At 34.9% G+C, this 20,735-nt stretch overlaps 1 protein-coding gene across 1 annotated transcript in view; it reads right to left on the bottom strand.

Moving 5' to 3' along the window:
- The window catches only part of LRP1B (LDL receptor related protein 1B), a 1,876,868-nt gene that overhangs the window by 931,154 nt on the left and 924,979 nt on the right, over nucleotides 1-20,735 (bottom strand). The window contains exon 7 of the mRNA XM_049615676.1: nucleotides 3,971-4,133. Coding sequence (XP_049471633.1) covers nucleotides 3,971-4,133 — 163 coding nt within the window. The remainder of the gene's footprint in view (nucleotides 1-3,970; nucleotides 4,134-20,735) is intronic.

Raw genomic sequence — 20,735 nt, 5'->3', positions numbered from 1 at the left:
CTCTCTCTCTCTCTCTCTCTCTCTCTCTCTCTCTCTCTCTCTCTCTCCCTTCCCTGCTTGCTCACACTCTCCTCAAAATAAATAATCGTTAAAAAAAAGAAGAAAGAAACTTTAAGTTCAGGATCTCCAAGAGGAATTTTAAAGCAAGTCGAAACATAAACTCAATAGAATGATTATTGAAGGTATTGAATTATCTCCATTCTCTGAATTTTCTTCTAATAAAGAGAAATATGCAAAAAGATTCTCAGGGAGACTAAGTTCACATCATTTTGAAGAAACATTTTTGTGGGTATGTGTAGAGGGTAGTTCTTCCTCAAAAAAATTAGGACTCATAATTTGCAACCTATCAAAATGTGAATATAGGGGCACCTGGGTGGCTCGGTCGGTTGAGCATCCAACTTCGGCTCAGGTCACGATCTCACGGTCTGTGGGTTCGAGCCCCGCGTCGGGCTCTGTGCTGACAGCTCAGAGCCTAGAGCCTGTTTCGGATTCTGTGTCTCCCTCTCTCTCTGGCCCTCCCCTGTTCATGCTCTGCCTCTCTCTGTCTCAAAAATAAATAAACGTTAAAAAAAAAAATTTAGAAAAAAAATTTTTAGAAAAAAAAATGTGAATATAAATGTCAGAATATTAGGGGCACTTATGAACTGCAGAAGAGTATATGACTCATCCACACTGATACTTCCATGAGGACAATAAGAACACAGAGTGGCATGTTTTTAGGTGCTTCCTAATTTTCAAACCCATAGCAACTTCTGAACCATCTGAATCCCCAAACTAATAGATAGTGGTTAGTTGTGGGGGTACAATCTACAGATTTAATTTATCCACAGTGCAGTATGAGTAGATTAACAGCCAAAGGTCCGCAACAACTCTACTTACGTCCTATAAAAAAGTGACTAGTGAGTGCAGGCTCTAATTTGGAACTTAGGCTGGCTCTGGGAGCCACCTGACAGAATTGAAAACCTGATATCTACCCCAAAGATTCCCTTGTTACAAAAGCCCTTTCATGGTCATAGGGAAACCTACCTTATTTTCTGGCTTCCCACATTCATACAGAATTCTAAATTCTTAGATTAGAATTTCATAAGCCCATCCTATTCCCTGATCTATCTCTAACTTTGATTCTATCTCCAATGTCGCATCTATGATTGGTTTTGCCAGCAGTGGGGATCCAGGTAGGTGATGGGAAAAAGTGTATTAAATATTCAAATACTGTCAATCACTTCTGTGTGTACTCAACTTTGAGACTTTCTCCTCCTAGCAGTTGGCCTGCTCTCATAGAGAACAAAGACGATATACTTTTTATTCATTTCACTCATGAGGTCATGGATTCACACATAAATCCTACATATCACTCTGCCGTTCATTCTCTACAAGTCAGAAGTCCATCCTACATAGAAGAATGGTATACTCAGGAAATATTCAATTCCTGCTTTTTCTCCTGACTAAGGAGATTTCCCCTGTCCTTCAGGTTATCCATCTCATATAACTCTACTATGTTTGGGTTTCATACATGGTACCACCACACATGCCTGCAAATAGATTTTTTTTCCCAAATTCTCAATTCCAATGTCATTACCATCACTAGAAGTGAAAGTTAAAAGTATAGCCAAGTAAAAGATTTCTTTTTCAATGCAGCTTTGAAAGAAGTAAGGCAAATCTCCCTCCATTTCTACTGCTATTTAGGTCAAGCTCTAAAAATCAGATTTGACTTTTAATGTATTCCAATGATTTCAGAAGTTACAAGAGAATGAGCCAAAGATAATCACTCAGTCCACACACTTAGGAAAAGGTAGGAGAAGTTTCACTGGTGGCACATATCCCCTTTGGTAGGTCATGCACAGTTGTTCCAGCTTTGCCTATTCAAATTACGCTGGAGCAGGCCCAGAAGTAAAAGTTAAAGGAAAAAACCTACTGTTCCTTTCCTAGATAGCATTGTATTAATCCTAGCCAAATTTCTGATAATAAGAGAAAAGTAGAATATATTTGAAAGTGTTATACTCCAAATAGGCTTATATTTATAAAAGAGCAGAGCTCTGCTTTCTCTGATTTCTGCAATTCATGATTGAAAAACTGCTTGAGACACAGAGCAGACTCAAACGAAAAATTCCAAAGAACCTATTGTGATAAATGATACATGACAAAATTACATTTAAACAGTTACTAGGCCCCAAGGAATCCTGCAGAGAATAAGTGCAAACAATATGGGGGTTTTCTACTCCTACTTCCTTTGACAAAAGTAACAAAATATGGTTCTTTCATGTAATGACAGAGAGAAACAGGAAGCTTGAGAATATAAACTATGTTGCTGTTCTCAAAGAGAGAGGGTACTCACATACATTATATTCGAGATTGACAGTTTTATTTAAAAAGGGTCTCTGGATCTTAGTTTTTAAAAATGGGGGAAGATAAGATGGTAGAATGAGGGGAGAAAGTCAGTAGCTTCACCTCTTGACATTTTTGATAAATAAGACTGTCTAAAGGCTAGTTTGAAATTCGGTTAGCAAATCCAGGGAAACACATGCAAGCAAATATATTTCTAGACAGAATTCCAAAATAATTCCAAAAGAATGTTGTTACCACACTGGTAAATTTCAAATTCTTTCTTACCACCCTTATCCAACAACCCAAACAAATCAGTTTAAATACAACTTCTTTTATGAATGTCTTTTGAAGCATCACTGCAGTCAGATTGAGTCAAGTCACCATCTGCTGCAAATACAAATAGAGCTACATTCAAGAATTATATTACACAGCCTTCCTAGCAAAGTTCTTACGTGCAAGCTGTTCTTGTCAAAATCAGAACCATTGTGATGATGCATCTTAATATTCAATCAGACTTTAAGTAAAGAGTGACAAAAGTCCACATATGGATGACAGCTGTTTCTTCAGTAAATATTTTCCCATTTATTGAATGGAGGCTTATGGCAGTTTAGGATACGTTCCATCAGACATTTCAGCCTGTACTGCTTGGGGACGATTAAACCAGTAACAAGATAAAATTTCAGTTTTCAAATCTTTGCTACAACTTACATCTGAAAAAAACAACAGTTCCTCCGATTAAAATTATACACGATGTCAGTAATGTGAGAGTATCCTTGCCCAGTACGCACTGGTGAAAAAACTGAATTTATAGCACTCTATATAGTTTTTGCCCCTCCCACTCAACAATACCATAGCATTTCTAAAACTGAAGCATAATTTCTATATTGATTTTCTAATCATGTGAACAAAGTTGATGGGAATTTAAACATTTATGACTATATTTGACAAATTGTGAAATATTTAAAAAGATTAATGAGCCTATTAGATAAAAGAAGGTCAGATAAGACATACTTTTAACCAACAAAGTGGCTAGCAAAATTAGAAAATCAAAAAAAAAAAGTGAAGATGAATTCTGATGAAGAATTCAGTAACTCCATAATTACATAGTATTTACATATCAGTAGTTGGAGGGGGAAAAGAAAAGGTGGTTTCAACTAACAAAGAGGACTTTAATGTTTTAGTAGTACCCGTGAACATGCATCATACACCTTTTATAAATACCAAATGTGTTGAATGTAAGTTTGTTAATAGCACATCTTTCAAGTGTTGTTTCTGAAGCTTGCTGACTACAAGGTCTACTGCTAAGGGAACTTAAAGTTCTCCTCTCTTTAACCTAAAACTATCCTGAGGCTCTTGTCTGGTGACCCCAAAGCAATTGTGAAGAGGGTTGTTTGTATCTCAGGTTAGGCCAGCAATGTAAATGTGTTAAGGAACTGGTATTACCCAGCTTCTGCATGGTAAATTATAGCCCTTCTTTTCTCCTTGCAATGCAGTTGTTAATATCACCATTTAAAAATACTTTGAGCCTGCAATCTTATATTCCACAGCTCCTGTCAGAGACCGATCTATTATACAATTTTTGGATGCATTACTTATTTTAATGGAAACTATTTCATATCAAACATTATAAAACAGAACTTCTTACCCTGCTATTGGATCTACGGCTATTGACTTAGGATTGTGAAGCTCCAGGTCAATCAGGGTGACACACACAGACCCGTTGTAAGTACAAACAAAGATCCGGTCACTGACATGGTCCACAAAATAGAGATTTCTGGTAAGCCAGTCAATCGCCATTTGTTGCACATCTGAAAAACACACATTAAAAACAAAATCATTGTGTTACAGGTGCAAATTTAGTATCATAAGCCAAAGACTATGTAAGTCTGCCCAAACCATCAGAGAAAGCATTTCAAAAGTATAGATAGTTTCATGATAAAAAAACCAAAAACATCAAAAAACAAAAAACAAAAAAACAAAACTACACAGATAATTAATTTCTTGCTAGGTCAAAATAGGTGATTTAATTATTCTATAAAGTAATGACTACCTTTTGATACCTTTCTTCTTGCTATTTAAGGACTAAGAATGATCTAGACAAATGGACAAATGATTTCTAAATCCCAAAATGTAAGTATTTACAATAAAATTTTCTCCTAGTTTTCTTATTTATACTAAATAGTTCACTCAACCCAACGTGAAAATTGGTTCAATGACACAGCTAAACTCTTCAGTAGTAAGAGGAGTAAACTTTTTATGAATCTAAGGTAAATTTATATTTTCAGATCCTCTTCCATTAAAAAAAAGGAGGTGGAGAAATAGATCTGTAAAATCTCTTTGTTTACAAACAATACTCAAAACTTGGAAATTAAACCAAAAGAGTGGTGATGTTTTTCAGTGGCATGCATATGCATTATAAAACAGGCCTGCTCAAATATTAATTTTCCGAAGAAGTGTTATTCAATAGTACTTTCTGTGAAGAAGGAAATATTTTACATCCATGCTGTCCAATAAAGTAGCCATTAGTCAAATGTGTCTAGTGACCACTTAAAATGTGGATAGTGTGACAGGGAAACTAAATCTGTGTTGTATTTCATTTTAATTCACTCAAATTTAAATTTAAAAATTTAGGTAGGTAGTTAGTGGCTACAAGGGATAGAGCACCTCTAGGAGAATGTGTCTGTGTTTGACTTGAATATTTTCCATTTGATCAGACCTTTATGCTGTGAAATTTCATGTTAATTTGTGAATAATTATCTTGTAGAAAAGATAACCTCAAAGGTTATGGTTGTACTGCCCTGTGAGGCATTAACCATTTTTATACTTACCGACAAATTTTATTTATACATTCTTTTTCCTTAAAATGCTTGTAATTATCCAATTCCACTAATGCTCTTAGATCAGCACTACTGTGCTGGTTACCTCAATAATTCCATAAATAAGTTTCTGGTTTATATTTATTCTTGAATTTCATGACAGTCATGTTTTTATCTATTAGAAATTATACTTTGACACCTTCTTGTTCAAACTTACTATGGATCTCTGATTCATTGACAAAGCAGGGTATCCTTCTGCAATCTGAACCTAAACATTCTTCTTGCTCTATGCTTCAAAATACTTCCTTAGTAACATGCTGTTTCAGTGAATGATACCCTTTCAACAAAAAGACTAATATAGATGCGTGTGTCATTATTGTCACTCGTAATGGTATATTGTCAAAGCAAGGTACGGAAAGTAGCAACTTTGTGGAATTTCTATCATGTTTTACAAGGACAAGCAGAAAGCAGATATTGCAATTCATTGGACACACATTTTCAAGCTATCGATTACAGTTTCATTCCTGAATTGCACAGTCTTTATGGAAATATAACCATTTAAATTTCCACAAACTACATGAAGCTTTTCTCAACCAGTTCAGCAATGAGGATTTTTAAAAAGCTGAACTATTTCTGTCTCCAGAAATCTGGAAATGTATGCTTTGTTTGTTTTTATTCTTTTTACATTATTATATCAACTAGAGAACAGAACCCACTGTTTCAAATGCCATTTTAAATGCCTGCAGTTCAGATAAAGTATGGATCAGAGTCCATTCAACAGTGTAGTTGATGTAGTCTATGCAAGTGTAATTTCGGACAAAAGAGCTGTTTGACAGCATTCACACCTTTTTTTCAAGTCTGTATCATTACAGAAATATCCTCTGCTACTGAAACAATAGGTATTGTTAACAACCATCCAAGTTTGAAGCAACAAGGTCTCAGGAAAGAACCTAATAATTAGCCAAACACTCAGTAATTGTGGGAATTGGCTTTGTTTCCTTTTCTTATATTTGAAGTTTCTGTCTAGTTTTAATGTAATCTTTTATTAAGATTGGAGGAAATTAGACAAAAAGTTCAAGTAAGCAAGATGACAGATATATAGGTACATAAATAAGTAAATCTGGCCAGAATTATTTACACATTTCAGAAGATAGGTAAATCTTCTAGACAATGGATTCAGTATTTCATCTTAATTTTGCTGAAATACAACCTGATCATAGCAAGTTGCTGAAGATAATTATAATCATTTTATGACATATTAAAAAAATCCTAAATATTTAGTTCAGGGCTTTATTACTGTACCAGAACAGAAATTTAAATATATTCCTATTATATTTTCTAGTCCTATCCTCCATTGCCTCAGAATGTGACTGCATTTGGAGCTAAAGTTTTCAAAGGGATGATTAAATCAATGCCATTAAGGTGAGCCCTAATCTAACCTTACCCTATACTTATAAAAAGAGGTTATGACATACAAAGAGAGATACCAAGGATCCTTACACAGAAAAGAGAGGCTATTTGCAAGCCACTGAGAGGCCTCAGAGAAATCCAAACCTGTTGAATTCTTGATCTGGAACCTCTAATTTTCAGAATTGTGAGAAAATGAATTACTATTCTTTGAGCCACATAGCCTGTGGCATTTTGTTATGGTACTCTAGCAGAAGGACACATTTACTGCAGTATTGTTTAATAGAGTAGTCCATGCCACAAAATTATTGAGAAAAAAAGTCAACATCCTGTTAAAAAAACATAAAGGAATGTCTATATGTGCCTTCAATGTCACACTGAACCATTGTCTAATAGGCACCTTCAATAACTAGTTAATTTTCCTAAGTAATATACCTTTGTTTAACTTATAGCTTAATACTGATTCAGTCCAAATATCTATGAATTTAGATATTAATTTATACATTGATTATATATTTTTTTGTCTAATAGAGATGCAAATGATTTCCATCACGTAGTAAAGATAACCCCTTTTTACTGCTATATGACATTAAGTGGTTTTCTATCTAACTTTACAATTTTAAATTAGTATGTTTTTATTTCATTGATTATAAATTTTACAGTCTCTTCTGTGCTCCTCTGAACTGGATTTACCATCCTTCTGGTTCTCTCATTAGTGAGATAAATGACTCCTTAACATATATTCACTATATATCATATGAATCATGTTTTTAGCTTTTTGAAAGTTACACATTGACAAAATTTACCTCTTGATTTCTTTTTCAAATTATTTGCTATATAGTCTTCAACTAGCCAGAAATAGAAAAGGTAAATGTCCACAAGAATGAGAAAAATAACATAAATAGGCAAAACTTTTTGGAAGGAACTATGACAAAACTAGAAGATAGCCTGCAGTATACATTTACATAAAAAGGCAGGCTTGATTTCAGCTGATTGTTTTGACATAGAAATGCTTCCTTATTTCAAAGGGGCCAAAAATATAGTCTATTGCTGCCTATAAAAAAGACTCACTTCAGAGCTAAAGACACACATCAACAGAGAGTGAAGGGATGGGAAAAGATATTCCATGCAAATGGAAAGGATATAAAGCTGAGGTAGCAATGTTTATATCAGACCAACTAGACTCTAAAACAAATGTTGCAACAAGAAACAAAGAAGGGCATTACATAATGATAAAGGGCAAATTCAACAAGAAGATGTAACACTTGTAAATATTAACTCATCCAACATAGGAACATTTAAATATATAAAGCAAATATTAACAGATACAAAGGGAATAACTGATAGAAATACAATAATAGTAGGGAACTTTAATAGCCCACTTGCATCACTGGATGTCCAGACAGCAAATTAATGAGAAAACAATATCCTGAATTAGACCAGGTGAACGTACCAGAATTCTCCATCCTAACACAGCAGAATACACATCCTTCTCAAGTATTCATGGAATGTTTTATAGGATAAATCACATGTTTTGCTACAAAATAAATCTCAATAAATTTAAGAAGACTGAAATCATATCAAGTATCTTTTCTGACCTTAACAGTATATAATTAGAAATCAACTAAAGAAGAAAAAAGAAAAGAAAAGAAAACCAAAAAGCAAAGAACAAAGCAAACATATGGAGATGAACAGCAAGCCACTAGACAATCAATGTGTCAATGAAGAAATTAAAAAAAGTAAAATTAAAAAAATACGTGAGAAAAATGAAAATGGAAACACAGTTTTTCAAAATCCCTGGGACACAGTAAAAGCAGTTCTAAGAAGGAAGTTTATAGAGATACAGGCCCACTTCAATAAATAAGAAAAATCTTAAAAAACAAACAAACAAACAAACAAAACCTTTTAACCTTATACCTAAAGGAAATAGAAAAAAAAAATCCAAAATCAGGAGGGAAATAATAAGGATTAGAGCAGAAGTAAATAACTAGAAAACAAAACAAAACAAAACAAAACTCAAACAGACAAACAAACAAACAACAATGTAACAGATCACTAAAACCAGGAGCTGATAGTTCTTCGAAAAGATCACCCAAGAAACAGTGGTGCCTGGGTGGCGTGGTTGGTTAAGCATCTGACTTTGTCTCAAGTTATGATCTCACAGTTTGTGAGTTCAAGCCCCACATCAGGCTCTGTGCTGACAGCTCAGAGCCTGAAGCCTGCTTTGGATTCTGTGTCTTCCTCTTTCTCTGACTCTCCCTTGCTCATGCTTTCTCTCTCTCTCTCTGTCTCTGTCTCTCTCTCTCCCTCAAAATAAATAAATAAATAAACAAACAAACAAACATTTAAAAATTTTTAAAAAAGAATGAAATCTTTCCATTTGCAACAACATGGATGGAGGTAAAGTGTATTATGCTAAGCAAAATAAGTCAGTCAGAGAAGGACAAATACCATATGATTTCACTCATATGTAGAATTTAAGAAACAAAACAGATGAACATATGGAAAGAGAATAAAAGACAGAGGGAACCAATCTATAAAAGACTCTTAATAGGGAGGCTGGGCGGCTCAGTGGGTTGAACATCTGACTTCCACTCAGGTCAGGATCTCATGGCTCATGAGTTCGGGCCTAGCATCAGGCTCTGTGCTGACAGCCCAGAGCCTGGAGCCTCCTTGGGATTCTGTGTCTCCCTCTCTGTCTTCCCCTCCCCCAATCACACTCTGTTTCTGTCTCTCTAAAAATAAATATTAAAAAAAAATGTAAAAAAGGCTCTTAATGACAGAGAACAAACAGGGTTGATGGAGGGACATAGCGGGGGATGGGCGAAATGGGTGATGGGAATTAAGGATGGCACTTGTTATGAGCACTGGGTGTTCTATGTAAGTAATGAATTACTAAAATCTACTCTTGAAACCAATATTACACTATATGTTAACTAACTCAAATTTAAATGAAAACATTTGAAAAGACATCACTGAAAATGATAAACCTTTAGACAGACAACTCTACCTATTCTTCTCAAAGTATTCCAAAAATTAGAAGAGGAAGGGAAATTTCCAAATTCATTCTCTGAGGCCAGTATTACCCTGATACCAAAACCAGATAAAGACACCACTAAAATAGAGAACTATAGGCCAATATTTCTGATGATCCTACATGCAAAAATCCTCAACAAAATATTGGCAAACCCAATCCAACATTACATTAAAATAATTATTCCCTGTAATTGAGAGGGATTTATTTCTGTAAGAGTGGTTCAATATTTGCAAATCACTCAAAGTGACACATCACATCAACAAGAGAAAAGATAAAAAAAATCATATACCCATGTAAATTAAAGCCGAAAAAGCATTTGACAAAGTGTATCCATTCATGGTAAAACCCTCAATAAAGTAGGTTTAGAAGGAACATATCTCAACACAACAGAGGTCATATATGAAAATCCCATATCTATTATCATACTCAATGGAGAAAAACTGAAAGCACTCCCCCTATCATCAGGAACAAAACAACGGTGTCCATTCTCACCAGTTTTATTCAATGTAATATGGTAACTCCTAACCACAGCAATCAGATAACAAAAAGAAACGAAAGCCATCCAAATTATTAAGGAAAAAATAAAACATTCGCCATTTGCAGGCAAGAAGATACTATATATATATGTATGTGTGTGTGTATACATATATATGTATTTATGTATATAAATATATATATGTATATATATATGTATATATGTATATATACATATATACATTTTTATATATTTATATACATAAATACATATATATAAATCGTGAAGACTCCACCAAAAAAAAAAAAAAAAAAAAACCAAGAACTGATAAATGAATTCAGTAAGGTTGTGGGATACAAAATCAATCTACAGAAATCTATCGCATTTCTGTACACTAAAGAAGCAGCAGAAAGAGAATTTAAGAAAACAACCCATTTACAAATACACCAAAAATGATAAAAAACCTATGAATAAACTTAACCAAAGAGGTGAAAGACCTATACTCTGAAAACTATAAAACGTTTATGAAAGAGGGGTGCCTGGGTGACTCACTTGATTAAGCATCTGACTCTTCATTTTGGCTCAGTTCATGGTGCCAGGGTCATGGGATCAAGCACCATGTTTGGCTCCGTGCTGAGCATGGAACCTTCTTGGGATTCTCTCTCTCTCTCTGCCCCTTTCCTTCACTCATGCCCTCCCTCTCCCTCCTTCTCTTTCTCTCTCTCTCTATCTCCCCCCCTCACTATCTCTAAAATAAACAAAATTTTTTTAAAAATTTAAAAAATTGATGAAAGAAATTGAAGACAAAACCAAGAAATGGAAAGACTTCCCATATTCATGGATTGAAAGAACAAATATCGTTAAAACGTCTATACTACTCAAAATGATTTACACATTTAATCCATTCCCTATCAAAACACCAACAGCATTTTTTACAGAACTTCAATTACTAATCCTAAAATTTGTATGGAAGCACAAAAGACCCCAAACGCCCAAAGCAATCTTGAAAGTGAAGAACGAAGTTGGAGTCATCACAATCCCAGATTCCAAGTTATACTATAAAGCTATAGTAATCAAAACAATATGGCACCGGCACAAAAACAGACATACAGATCAGTGGAACAGAACACAGAGCCCAGAAAAAAGCCTGTGATATATGCTCACTTAATCTTCCACAAAGGAGGCAAGGACAGACAATGGGATAAAGTCTCTTCAACAAATAGTGTTAAGAAAGTGGACAGCTACATGCAAAAGAATGAAACTGGATCACATTCTTAATCATACACAAAAATAAACTCAAAATGGATTAAGGATCAAAATATAAGACCCAAAATCATAAAAATCTTACAAGAAAGCGCAGGCAGTAATTTCTTTGATATTGGCTATAGCAACATTTTTCTAGATATGTCTTCTGAAGTGAAGGAAACAAAAGGATAAATAAACTATAGGCACTGTATCAAAATAAAAAGCTTCTGAACAATGAAGGAAACAATAATACCAAAAATAAAACTAAATAATACTAATACTCCCTGCTGAAGGGTAGAACATATTTTCAAATGACATAACTGATAATTAGTATTCAAAATATGTAAAGAACTTTTGCAACTCAAGTCTAAAAAAAAAAAACCCGGAAATAATTCAATTAAAATGGGCAGAAGACATGAACATGCATTTCTCCAAAGAAGGTGTACATATGGCCAAGAATCACATGAATAGATACTAAACATCACTAATCACCAGGAAAATGCAAGTCAGAACCACAATGAGATACCACCTGACACCTGTTAGAATGGCTGATATCAAAAAACACAAGAAACAAGTGTTGGCAAGGGTGTGGGGGGGTCGGGGACAAACTTGTGCATTGTTGCTGGGAATGCATACTGGTACAGTCACTGTGAAAACAATATGGGGGTTCAAAAAATGAAAAATATAATTACTATATGATCCAATAATTCCACCACTGAGTATGTACCAAAGAATATAAAAACACTATTTCAAAAAGATATATGCACCCCTATTTATTGCAGCCTTATTTGTAATAGCCAAATTATGGCAGCAGTCCAAATTTCCATCAATGATGAATGAACAAAGAAGATGTAGTGTGTGTGTGTGTGTGTGTGTGTGTGTGTGTGTACACATACATACAAACATACATACATACAATGGAATACTACTTAGCAATAAACAAGAATGAAATCTTTCCACATGCAACATGGATGGATCTAGAGATTATAATGCTAAGCAAAGTAAGCCAGTCAGAGGAAGGCAAATACCATATGAATTCACTCATAGGTGGAAATTAAGAAACAAAACAAACAAAAAGGAAGACAAATGATTCAAACCAAAATTTAAGTTTTATAGACTTAACTATAGCAAACAAATAGATGGTTAAAGAGGGAAGGTAGTAGGGGGTGAGTGAAATAGGTGAAGGAGATTAAGAAACAGTTATAATGAGGAGCACTAAGTAATGTATATTGTTGAATCACTATATTGCACACCTGAAACTAATATAATTCTGTATGTTAACTACACTGGAATTAAAAAAAAAGTGTTAAAGAAAACATAATACTGTCACTCTCCATAGATAACATAATGCTATACGTTAAAAAAAATCCTAAACCTCTGCCCCAATACTATTAAAACTAATAAATGAATTAAGTAAAACTTAATAATACAAAATCTGTTGTATTAATGCTGTTGTATTAATGTATTAAAGACTAATGCTATCTGTTGTATTTCTGTATTCTAACAATGAGGTATCAGAACAATAAATTAGAATATTATCCCACTTATAATAACATAAAGAATAAAATGTATAGGAATAAATTGAATCAACAAAGTGAACTATGTATAGTCTGAAAACTATGACACTGGAGAAAGAAACTGAAGATGACACAAATAAATGGTAAGATTTATTGTGTTCACATACTATTTAATAGAACACTATTGAAATGTCCATACTACCTATGCAATCTATAGGTTCAATATAATCCCTATCAATCTACCAATATACTTTTTCACAAAACTAGAATAAATAATACCAAAATTTATATGGACCCCCCCCCAAAAAAAAAAAAAAACAACACCAAATAGCTAAAGCAATCTTGGAAGTGAAGAACAAAGCCGGAAGTATCATACTCCTGAATATCATACAATACTACAAAGCTATCATAATCAAAACATGATAGTATTGGCACAAAAACAGACCCAATAGGTCAATGGAACAGAATAGAAAGCTCAGAAATAAACCCACACTTATAAAGTCAATTGGCCTATGACAAAGGATGGAAGAATATACAACGAGAAAAACAGTGTCTTCAATAAATGGTGTTAAGAGAACTACACAGCTACATGCAAAAAAAGGAAAGTGGACTAGTTTCCAACATCATATATAAAAATAAACTCACAATTGATTAAAGTCTTAAAAATAAAACCTGAAGCCATCAGACTCCAAGACGGGGGGGGGGGGGGGACAATAGGTAATGAGGTCTTTGACATTGGTCTTAGTGACATAAATATTTTTCAAAGCTTTTAAAATTTTTACTTATTTTTGAGAGAGAGAGAAAAACAGAGTGTGAGCAGGGGATGGGCAGAGGGAGAGGGAGGGAGAAAGAGAGAGAGAGAGAGAGAGAGAGAGAGAGAGAGAGAATCTGAAGAAGGCTTCAGGTTCTGATCTGTGAGCACAGAGCCCAAAGTAAGGCTCAAACTCACTAACCTGGAGATCATGACCTGAGCCGAAGTTAGATGCTTAACCTACTGAGCCACCCAGGTTCCCCTATGATATAATTTTTTAACTCTCTATCCTCAGGCTAGGGCAGTAAAAGCAAAAATAAATAAACGGGACCACATCAAAGAAAATGATTTTGCACAGCAAAGGAATCCATCGACCAGCAGAAAAGGTAATGTATTGAATGGGAGAAGTTATTTGCATATGATATATCCAATAAAGGGATTAACGTCCAAAATGTATAAAGACCTCATAAAACTGAATTTCAAATTAGCAACCAATCTGATTAAAAAATGGGCAAAGGATCTAAACAGACATTTTCCCAAAGACTTAGAGTTGGCCAACAGACACATGAAAAGATGCTCAACATCACTAACAACAGGAAATACAAATCAAAACCACAATAAGACATCTCCTCATAACTGTCTGAATGGCTATTATCAAAAGGAAAAAAATAACAAGTTTAGGAAAGATGTGGAGAAAAGGGAATCCTTGTGCACTGTTGGTAAGAATGTAAATTTGTGCTGTCACTACAAAAAATAGTATTGGGGTTTTTCAAAAAATTAAAAATGGAAATACCATATGATGTAGCGATTCCACTTCTAGGTATTTATGCAAAGAAAATGAAAAGACATATGCACCCTGTGTTCATTGCAACATTATTTACAATAGTCATGACATGGAGACAAGCTACACATCCATCAGTAGATGAATGAGTAAAGAAGACACGGTATATACATGCAATGTAATACTACTCAGCTATAAAAAAAATAGATCTTGCCATTTGTGACAACAAGGATGGACCTAGAGTATATCTTAGCATAAGTACATCTTATGATGTACTAAGTGAAATAAATCAGAGAAAAACCAATATCACATGACTTCATTGAAATGTAGAGTCTAAAAAAAAAAAAAAAACAGATGAACAGACAAAACAGAAACATACTCTTAGATACAGAGAATAAAATGATGGTTGCCAGAAGGTTAGGGAGGTGGGAGGTTGGACGAAACAGGTGAAGGAGATTAAGAGGTACAGTAATCCAGTCATAAAATAAATAAGACACAAGAATGCAATGTAATGTACAGCACAGGGTATACAGTCAATAATATAACAACTTTGTATGGTGACAGATGGTAAGCAGACTTACTGTGGTGACCACTGTGTTTGCATATAAATATGTACTATGTCATCTAAAACTAATACATATTGCATATCAAGTATTCTTCAATTAAAAGGAAAAACAAGAATAAAAAAAATGAGTAAATAAAAATAACAAAGAAGCCCAAAATACAGATTTCTGGATTTCATTTGAAGTCTCCCAATTTTTTAAAAATGCTTATTTACTTATTTTGAGAGAGAGACAGAGAGTCTCTGTCCCTCTGAACAGGGAAGGAAAGAAAGTCAGACAAAGAATCCAAAGCAAGCTCCAGGCTCTGAGCTATCAGCACAGAGCTTGATGCAGGGTGCAGACCCATGAACTGTGAGATCATGACCTGAGCCAAATTCTGGTGGTCACCCCATTTTTAAATATGGTAAACTAATTAATAAAAATTATAAAGCATTTTGTCTATCAAAAAAATTTTTCTTCAAACTAAATCAACTCACTAGTGTAGTTACACCGAAGTAAACAGTATATGCTATTTATTACATTACACACACACACACACACACACACACACACACATAATATTTGTTTATTTTTGAAAGAGAGAGAAACAGATCACAAGCAGGGGAGGGGCAGAGAGAGGAAGATGGAATCTGAACCAGGCTCCGGGCTCTGAGCTGTCAGCACAGGGGATAAAACGGGGCTGGAACTTTTAAGACTGATCTGACCTGAGTTGAAGCCGGACACTTAACTGAGTGAGCCACCCAGGCACCTCTCATCTATTTCAGTGTAATGCTCTACTTAAAAATATGTTCTTGAGAATGTCACTAATATTTGTAAAAGTCATTGTTCTTATATTCAATAAACATAATATCCAATTCACAAGGTGGTGAGGGGCTTAAATTAGAAAACAAACATTAAGAATGCAGTAAATGTAGTAAGTATTCCATGAATATTAGTTGCCTTTCCAGGGGCAGAAGGACTTAAAGGTTGCCCTTTAGTTTATGTATTTATGATTTCTTATAATATTTATTACTAGGGAATGGCACAGTACTAGATAAAACCATAAATAACTAATGATAACATAGACACTTAATGGGTTTGATAATTTTAAAATGTGCCCACATAAAATGTGGGCAAAACACATCAAATGTTTTGATACTATTCCTTTCAGGAAGTGAAGCTTAATTCTCTTCGCCCTTAGTGCAGGCTGTTCTTTGTGACTTTTTTGTACTGAGTAGAATGTGGTAGAAATGACAGAGTGTGATTTCCAAGGAAAGCCATAAAAGGCATCTCAACTTCCATTTTGAACTCTCTGTTTGAATCACTCTGGTGGAAACCAGATGCCATGCTATGAGGATACTCAAGCAACCCCATGCAAAAGGCCATTTTGCAACGAACAAATACCTATTGCCAACAGTCACAAGAATGAGCTTGGAAGCATATCTTCCAGCCCAGTTAAATCACTAGCTGTCAGCAGTCTTGGCTAATACCTTAATTACAACCTCAAGAGAAACTCTACGTCAATCACCTAGCTAAGCAACTCCCGAATTTCTAACACACAGAAAGTGTTAAGATAATAGGTGCTCTTTTTATGTGACTAAGTTTTGGGGTAATTTGTTATGCAGCAATACATAACTAATACAGAAGTCAAATCCTGTAGTTCTTAAAGATAGAACTTGGATGTCATTTATAGGAGTATATCTGAACTAAACTGTCTCTACAGACAACTGTTTTGGTTCATTTAAATTACCTGTAGTGCAGATTAATGCTAAAATACAGAGGATACTCTGTCATTGCTTATAAATAAAACGTGGGAGATGTAAAGATAATTTTTCCTCTTTCTCTTGAAAATGTTTACTTTACTTTTACAAAGTGTGGCTCTGTGCTGAAACAACTATATCTGGGCATGATCAAGGTGTGGATCCCTTATACGGTCCCCTTCCCAAGAAAGGCAGTGTCAGATAGTATTAATGACCAGCAGAATGACTGGTCTGAGAGGGTATCTTTAGAAGGATGATATTTTAACTAAGTTCAAAATAAGGTGGTTAACCACGTAGAGATTTGGGGGCATAACCTACCAAGCAGGACTGAACCTGGCATATGCTCAAAAGGAAGAGCAGGGGTGTGAGGAGCTCTATCATAGCTAAAATATAAATGAATGTGAAGAGATGAGGTAACAGAGACTAGCAGGTGTGACTCAAATACAGTAGAGGGATAAACTTCATAAGTGTTATATTGAAAAGCCAAGGGATTACTTTTTTATTTTTTATGTTTATTTATTTTGAGAGAGATAGAGAGGGGTGGGTGGTAAAGAAAGAAGGAGAGAAAGAATCCCAAGGAAGCTCTGTGATGTCAGCAGAGAGCCCGACACGGGACTCCATCCCACGAACTTGATCACGACCCGAGCCCAAACCAAGAGTCACTTAACTGACTGAGCCATGCAGGCACCTTGGATTACTTTATTTTAAATGCAAATTTTATTTTTATCATACAGTAGATGTACATGGTTTAAAAAGTCAAACACTCCATCAAGGCTAACAATAAAACATAGCAGTGTCCACTTCACTTCTACTCTTCTAATTGTTTTAGCTATGTCAGTTGTATTTACTTCCATAATTCTGTACAGCATGTCTCTGTTAAAACTGCAACATTTTTAAGGTTTATATATAATCTACTGACTTTTTCTTACACAAGATTAGTTTTTAATTCTTCACACAACACAAACACAAAAATATGCATTCATGCTTTCTCTCCCCACATCTTCCTACAACCTTAGTTTTTAGGGATATTAATATTCAATGTTTATATAATTATGACTATATAAATTTTTGCTACAAAGTAAAGGAAAGTTTAATATAATACTTTCTTCCCCGAACAACTTTAGTTCATTTTAAAGTTTCATTATTTTGGGGCGCCTGGATGACTCAGTCGGTTAAGTGTCCTACTTCGGCTCAGGTCATGATCTCACGGTTCATGGATTCGAGCCCCACGTCGGGCTCTGTGCTGACAGCTCAGAGCCTGGAGCCTATTTCAGGTTCTGTGTCTCCCTCTCTCTCTGCCCCTCCCCCACTTGCACTCTGTCTCTCTCTGTGTCAAAAATAAATAAAAATTAAAAAAAATAAAGTTTCATTATTTCTATTTTTGTTTTTCCTGGTATCTTTTATTATTGCATAATTTGACAAAAGAACTCTAAAACACCTCCTAAAATGAAAAAAAGAATTAGAAAAACACAGTCATCTCTTCCTTTCTTTTCTTTCTCCCTCTTCCTCTCTCTCTCCTTCCTTCCTTCCTTCCTTCCTTCCTTCCTTCCTTCCTTCTTCATCCTTCCTGTAATCCTCTTGTCGCAATCTCTACTTTATTGCTCCATAGCCATGGTCCAGGTTTTGTTTTGTTGGTGTTGTTGTTGTTTTTAATCAGTCCAGACATTTATTATTTTACTGCTTCAGAAATCAAACATCCTATCTTCTGCTAATGTAGGGCAGTGGAGGTTGTCCTGGCTGTGTGGACTAGGGTAGGGAATCTAGTAGCCGGGCTATTGTCAAAACAGGTTCAAAGCTAATCTACTTATTACTAGTCCTATCCTATATCCCCACCTTTAGAGGTGACCAGAGTCTAATTTTTGAACTTCTCAGGGCTCTTCATCTTGGTATCCCCATCCGCAGTCAGCAAAGCAGAGACACTACACATAAACCATTTATTGTTTAACCATCTGCTCTTCGCTGTCCCAAAATATCTCACATGTTTTGTCTCCTCTCTGCTTTTGGATTAATACAATTAAAGGCAATTTTTTTAATCACATTTACAGGGACCTCCAAAAAAGGACAGATGTCCTATAACCCTTTTGTTCAATTGGCAGTGTTTAATGGAAAGTCCCTGGGGACAGTTTCAAGCAGAAAAGTTAGACGTCTATTTAGCATCTTAAAAGATCATTCTAGCTGTTGTGTGGATAAAAGGGGTAAGTCTGAAAGCAGGTCACCAGTTAGGAAGATTCTGCAAACTCCAGGAGAGAAATAGTGACTCCAAAGACTATCAGAGCAAAGGTGAGACCATGTGGCATATACTACCCATATATCCTTTGTCAACATTAAATATATAATCATGTTTAAAGGAATACATTTAAGTTATATTCTAGCTTAGGTGAAGAAGCCACGAATGATAGTAAACTTGAAGACATCACAGAAAATCAGAAACATTCCACAGATTGCATCTATCCACATGTCTATTCTTGTTATATATTATAAACATTTTAACTTAGCATTTTTATTTCCATTCAAATATTGTCCCTCAAGCTGTGATGCTGCCTTCACTAAAGACAGTTATAGTGTTTCTAATGCAAATATAGAGAAGAGCAGGTAAAAATAAAATTTAAAACATGGTAAAATTGTAAGGAAATGATCTGCTTTCTTCGATTTATGTGTCTTTTGGTTTAAGTGGGAAATTAACATTTAAGTTTTATATCACATTTCTTTGCCAGACATTTAAAAATGCTTGCTGAATAAGACACAACTGCATTTATTTTTATATCACTGTAATCTTTATCAAGAAGCATGTACTCACTTTATCCCTAGATGATATTAAATAAACTGAACTGAGTAAACAAAACCTCTATCTGCTTGGTGTAATAATTAAAATGGTATTACAGAAGTTCAGTTTTGGTGTACTGTGGGCAGGCACATCCTTAGTCAAGAATAGACTCTGGCACATTACAGAGCCCTTTCCTTTCCCCTTAACTAATGAAACACTGCCTCTTCCCAGTCTCCAGTTCTGTTTTTCAAACACACGAAATGTAAGTCAAAATGAACATCAAGGCTCGTTCTTTATATGAATAGTCACAATGTTCTACATACAATTTGTGCATGCCTTTAGGAGAAAAGACAAGGAAGGTTCTTCTGACACAGATGGTAGGCCAGTATTAGATAGTTGCATAAGTCTTGAATGTTGTGTTTTTTTAATGTTTATTTGTTTATTTTGAGAGAGAGAAAGAGAGTGTGAGCAGTGGAGGGGCAGAGAGAGAGAGAGAGAGAGAGAGAGAGAGAGAGAGAGAGAGAGAAATCAAAACAGGCTCCACACTCAGTGCGGAGTTTGACCTAGGGCTCAATCTCATGACTGTGATATCATGACCTGAGCTGAAATCAAGAGTCAGACTCTTAACCCGACTGAGCCACCTAGGCACCCCGAGTCTTGAGTGTTCTTATGTTTTCTGTTGGAAGGAAGCAACAAGAGATGACTGATATTTCAATGTTCTACAATTTCACAATTCTATCTTCCAAACTATGCTACAAGCCAATCTTATTTCCCATGGTGGATGCAGTTAGAAAAGATGCAAGTGTTATTATCTCTAGAGAAAAAACAAAACACACAAACAAAAAACAAAACCAGTTTATGCAAAAGTGTTTTTCCCACTTGCAAAACTTTGCATTCTTATTTGACTCCTGACTCAAATGATTGATCCTTCATTTTTGTTTTAGCTCACCTCACTTAATCCTGTACTAAATTCATCACAAATCTTAATCTTAAACATTCACCTGAAACTATGCACTTGTTTCCATCTCTACTATTACTTTCTTTGGTCAGGACACTGTTTTCTCTCCTTTGGATGGCTGCAATAGCTTCTTCACTGATATTTCAACTAAGGGAACACAGTAAAACCCTAAGTATACTGTGACACCAAAGAAGAAAATAGTGCTCTTTATAGTCTGAGTCTATGTTATGGTTGATTGTCAGTAGAAAAAAAAAAAGTCTTAAAAACTGGTAAAACTCTTGATATTTACTCTCCTGTGCTAATGCTTTCAAAATGATATCACTGATATTTTTATAAATATTTAAGTTTGATGAACTT

The sequence above is a fragment of the Panthera uncia genome (genome assembly GCF_023721935.1).
Source record: "Panthera uncia isolate 11264 chromosome C1 unlocalized genomic scaffold, Puncia_PCG_1.0 HiC_scaffold_3, whole genome shotgun sequence".
Lineage (NCBI taxonomy): Eukaryota > Metazoa > Chordata > Mammalia > Carnivora > Felidae > Panthera > Panthera uncia.
This window is presented reverse-complemented; position numbering and strand designations above follow the sequence as displayed.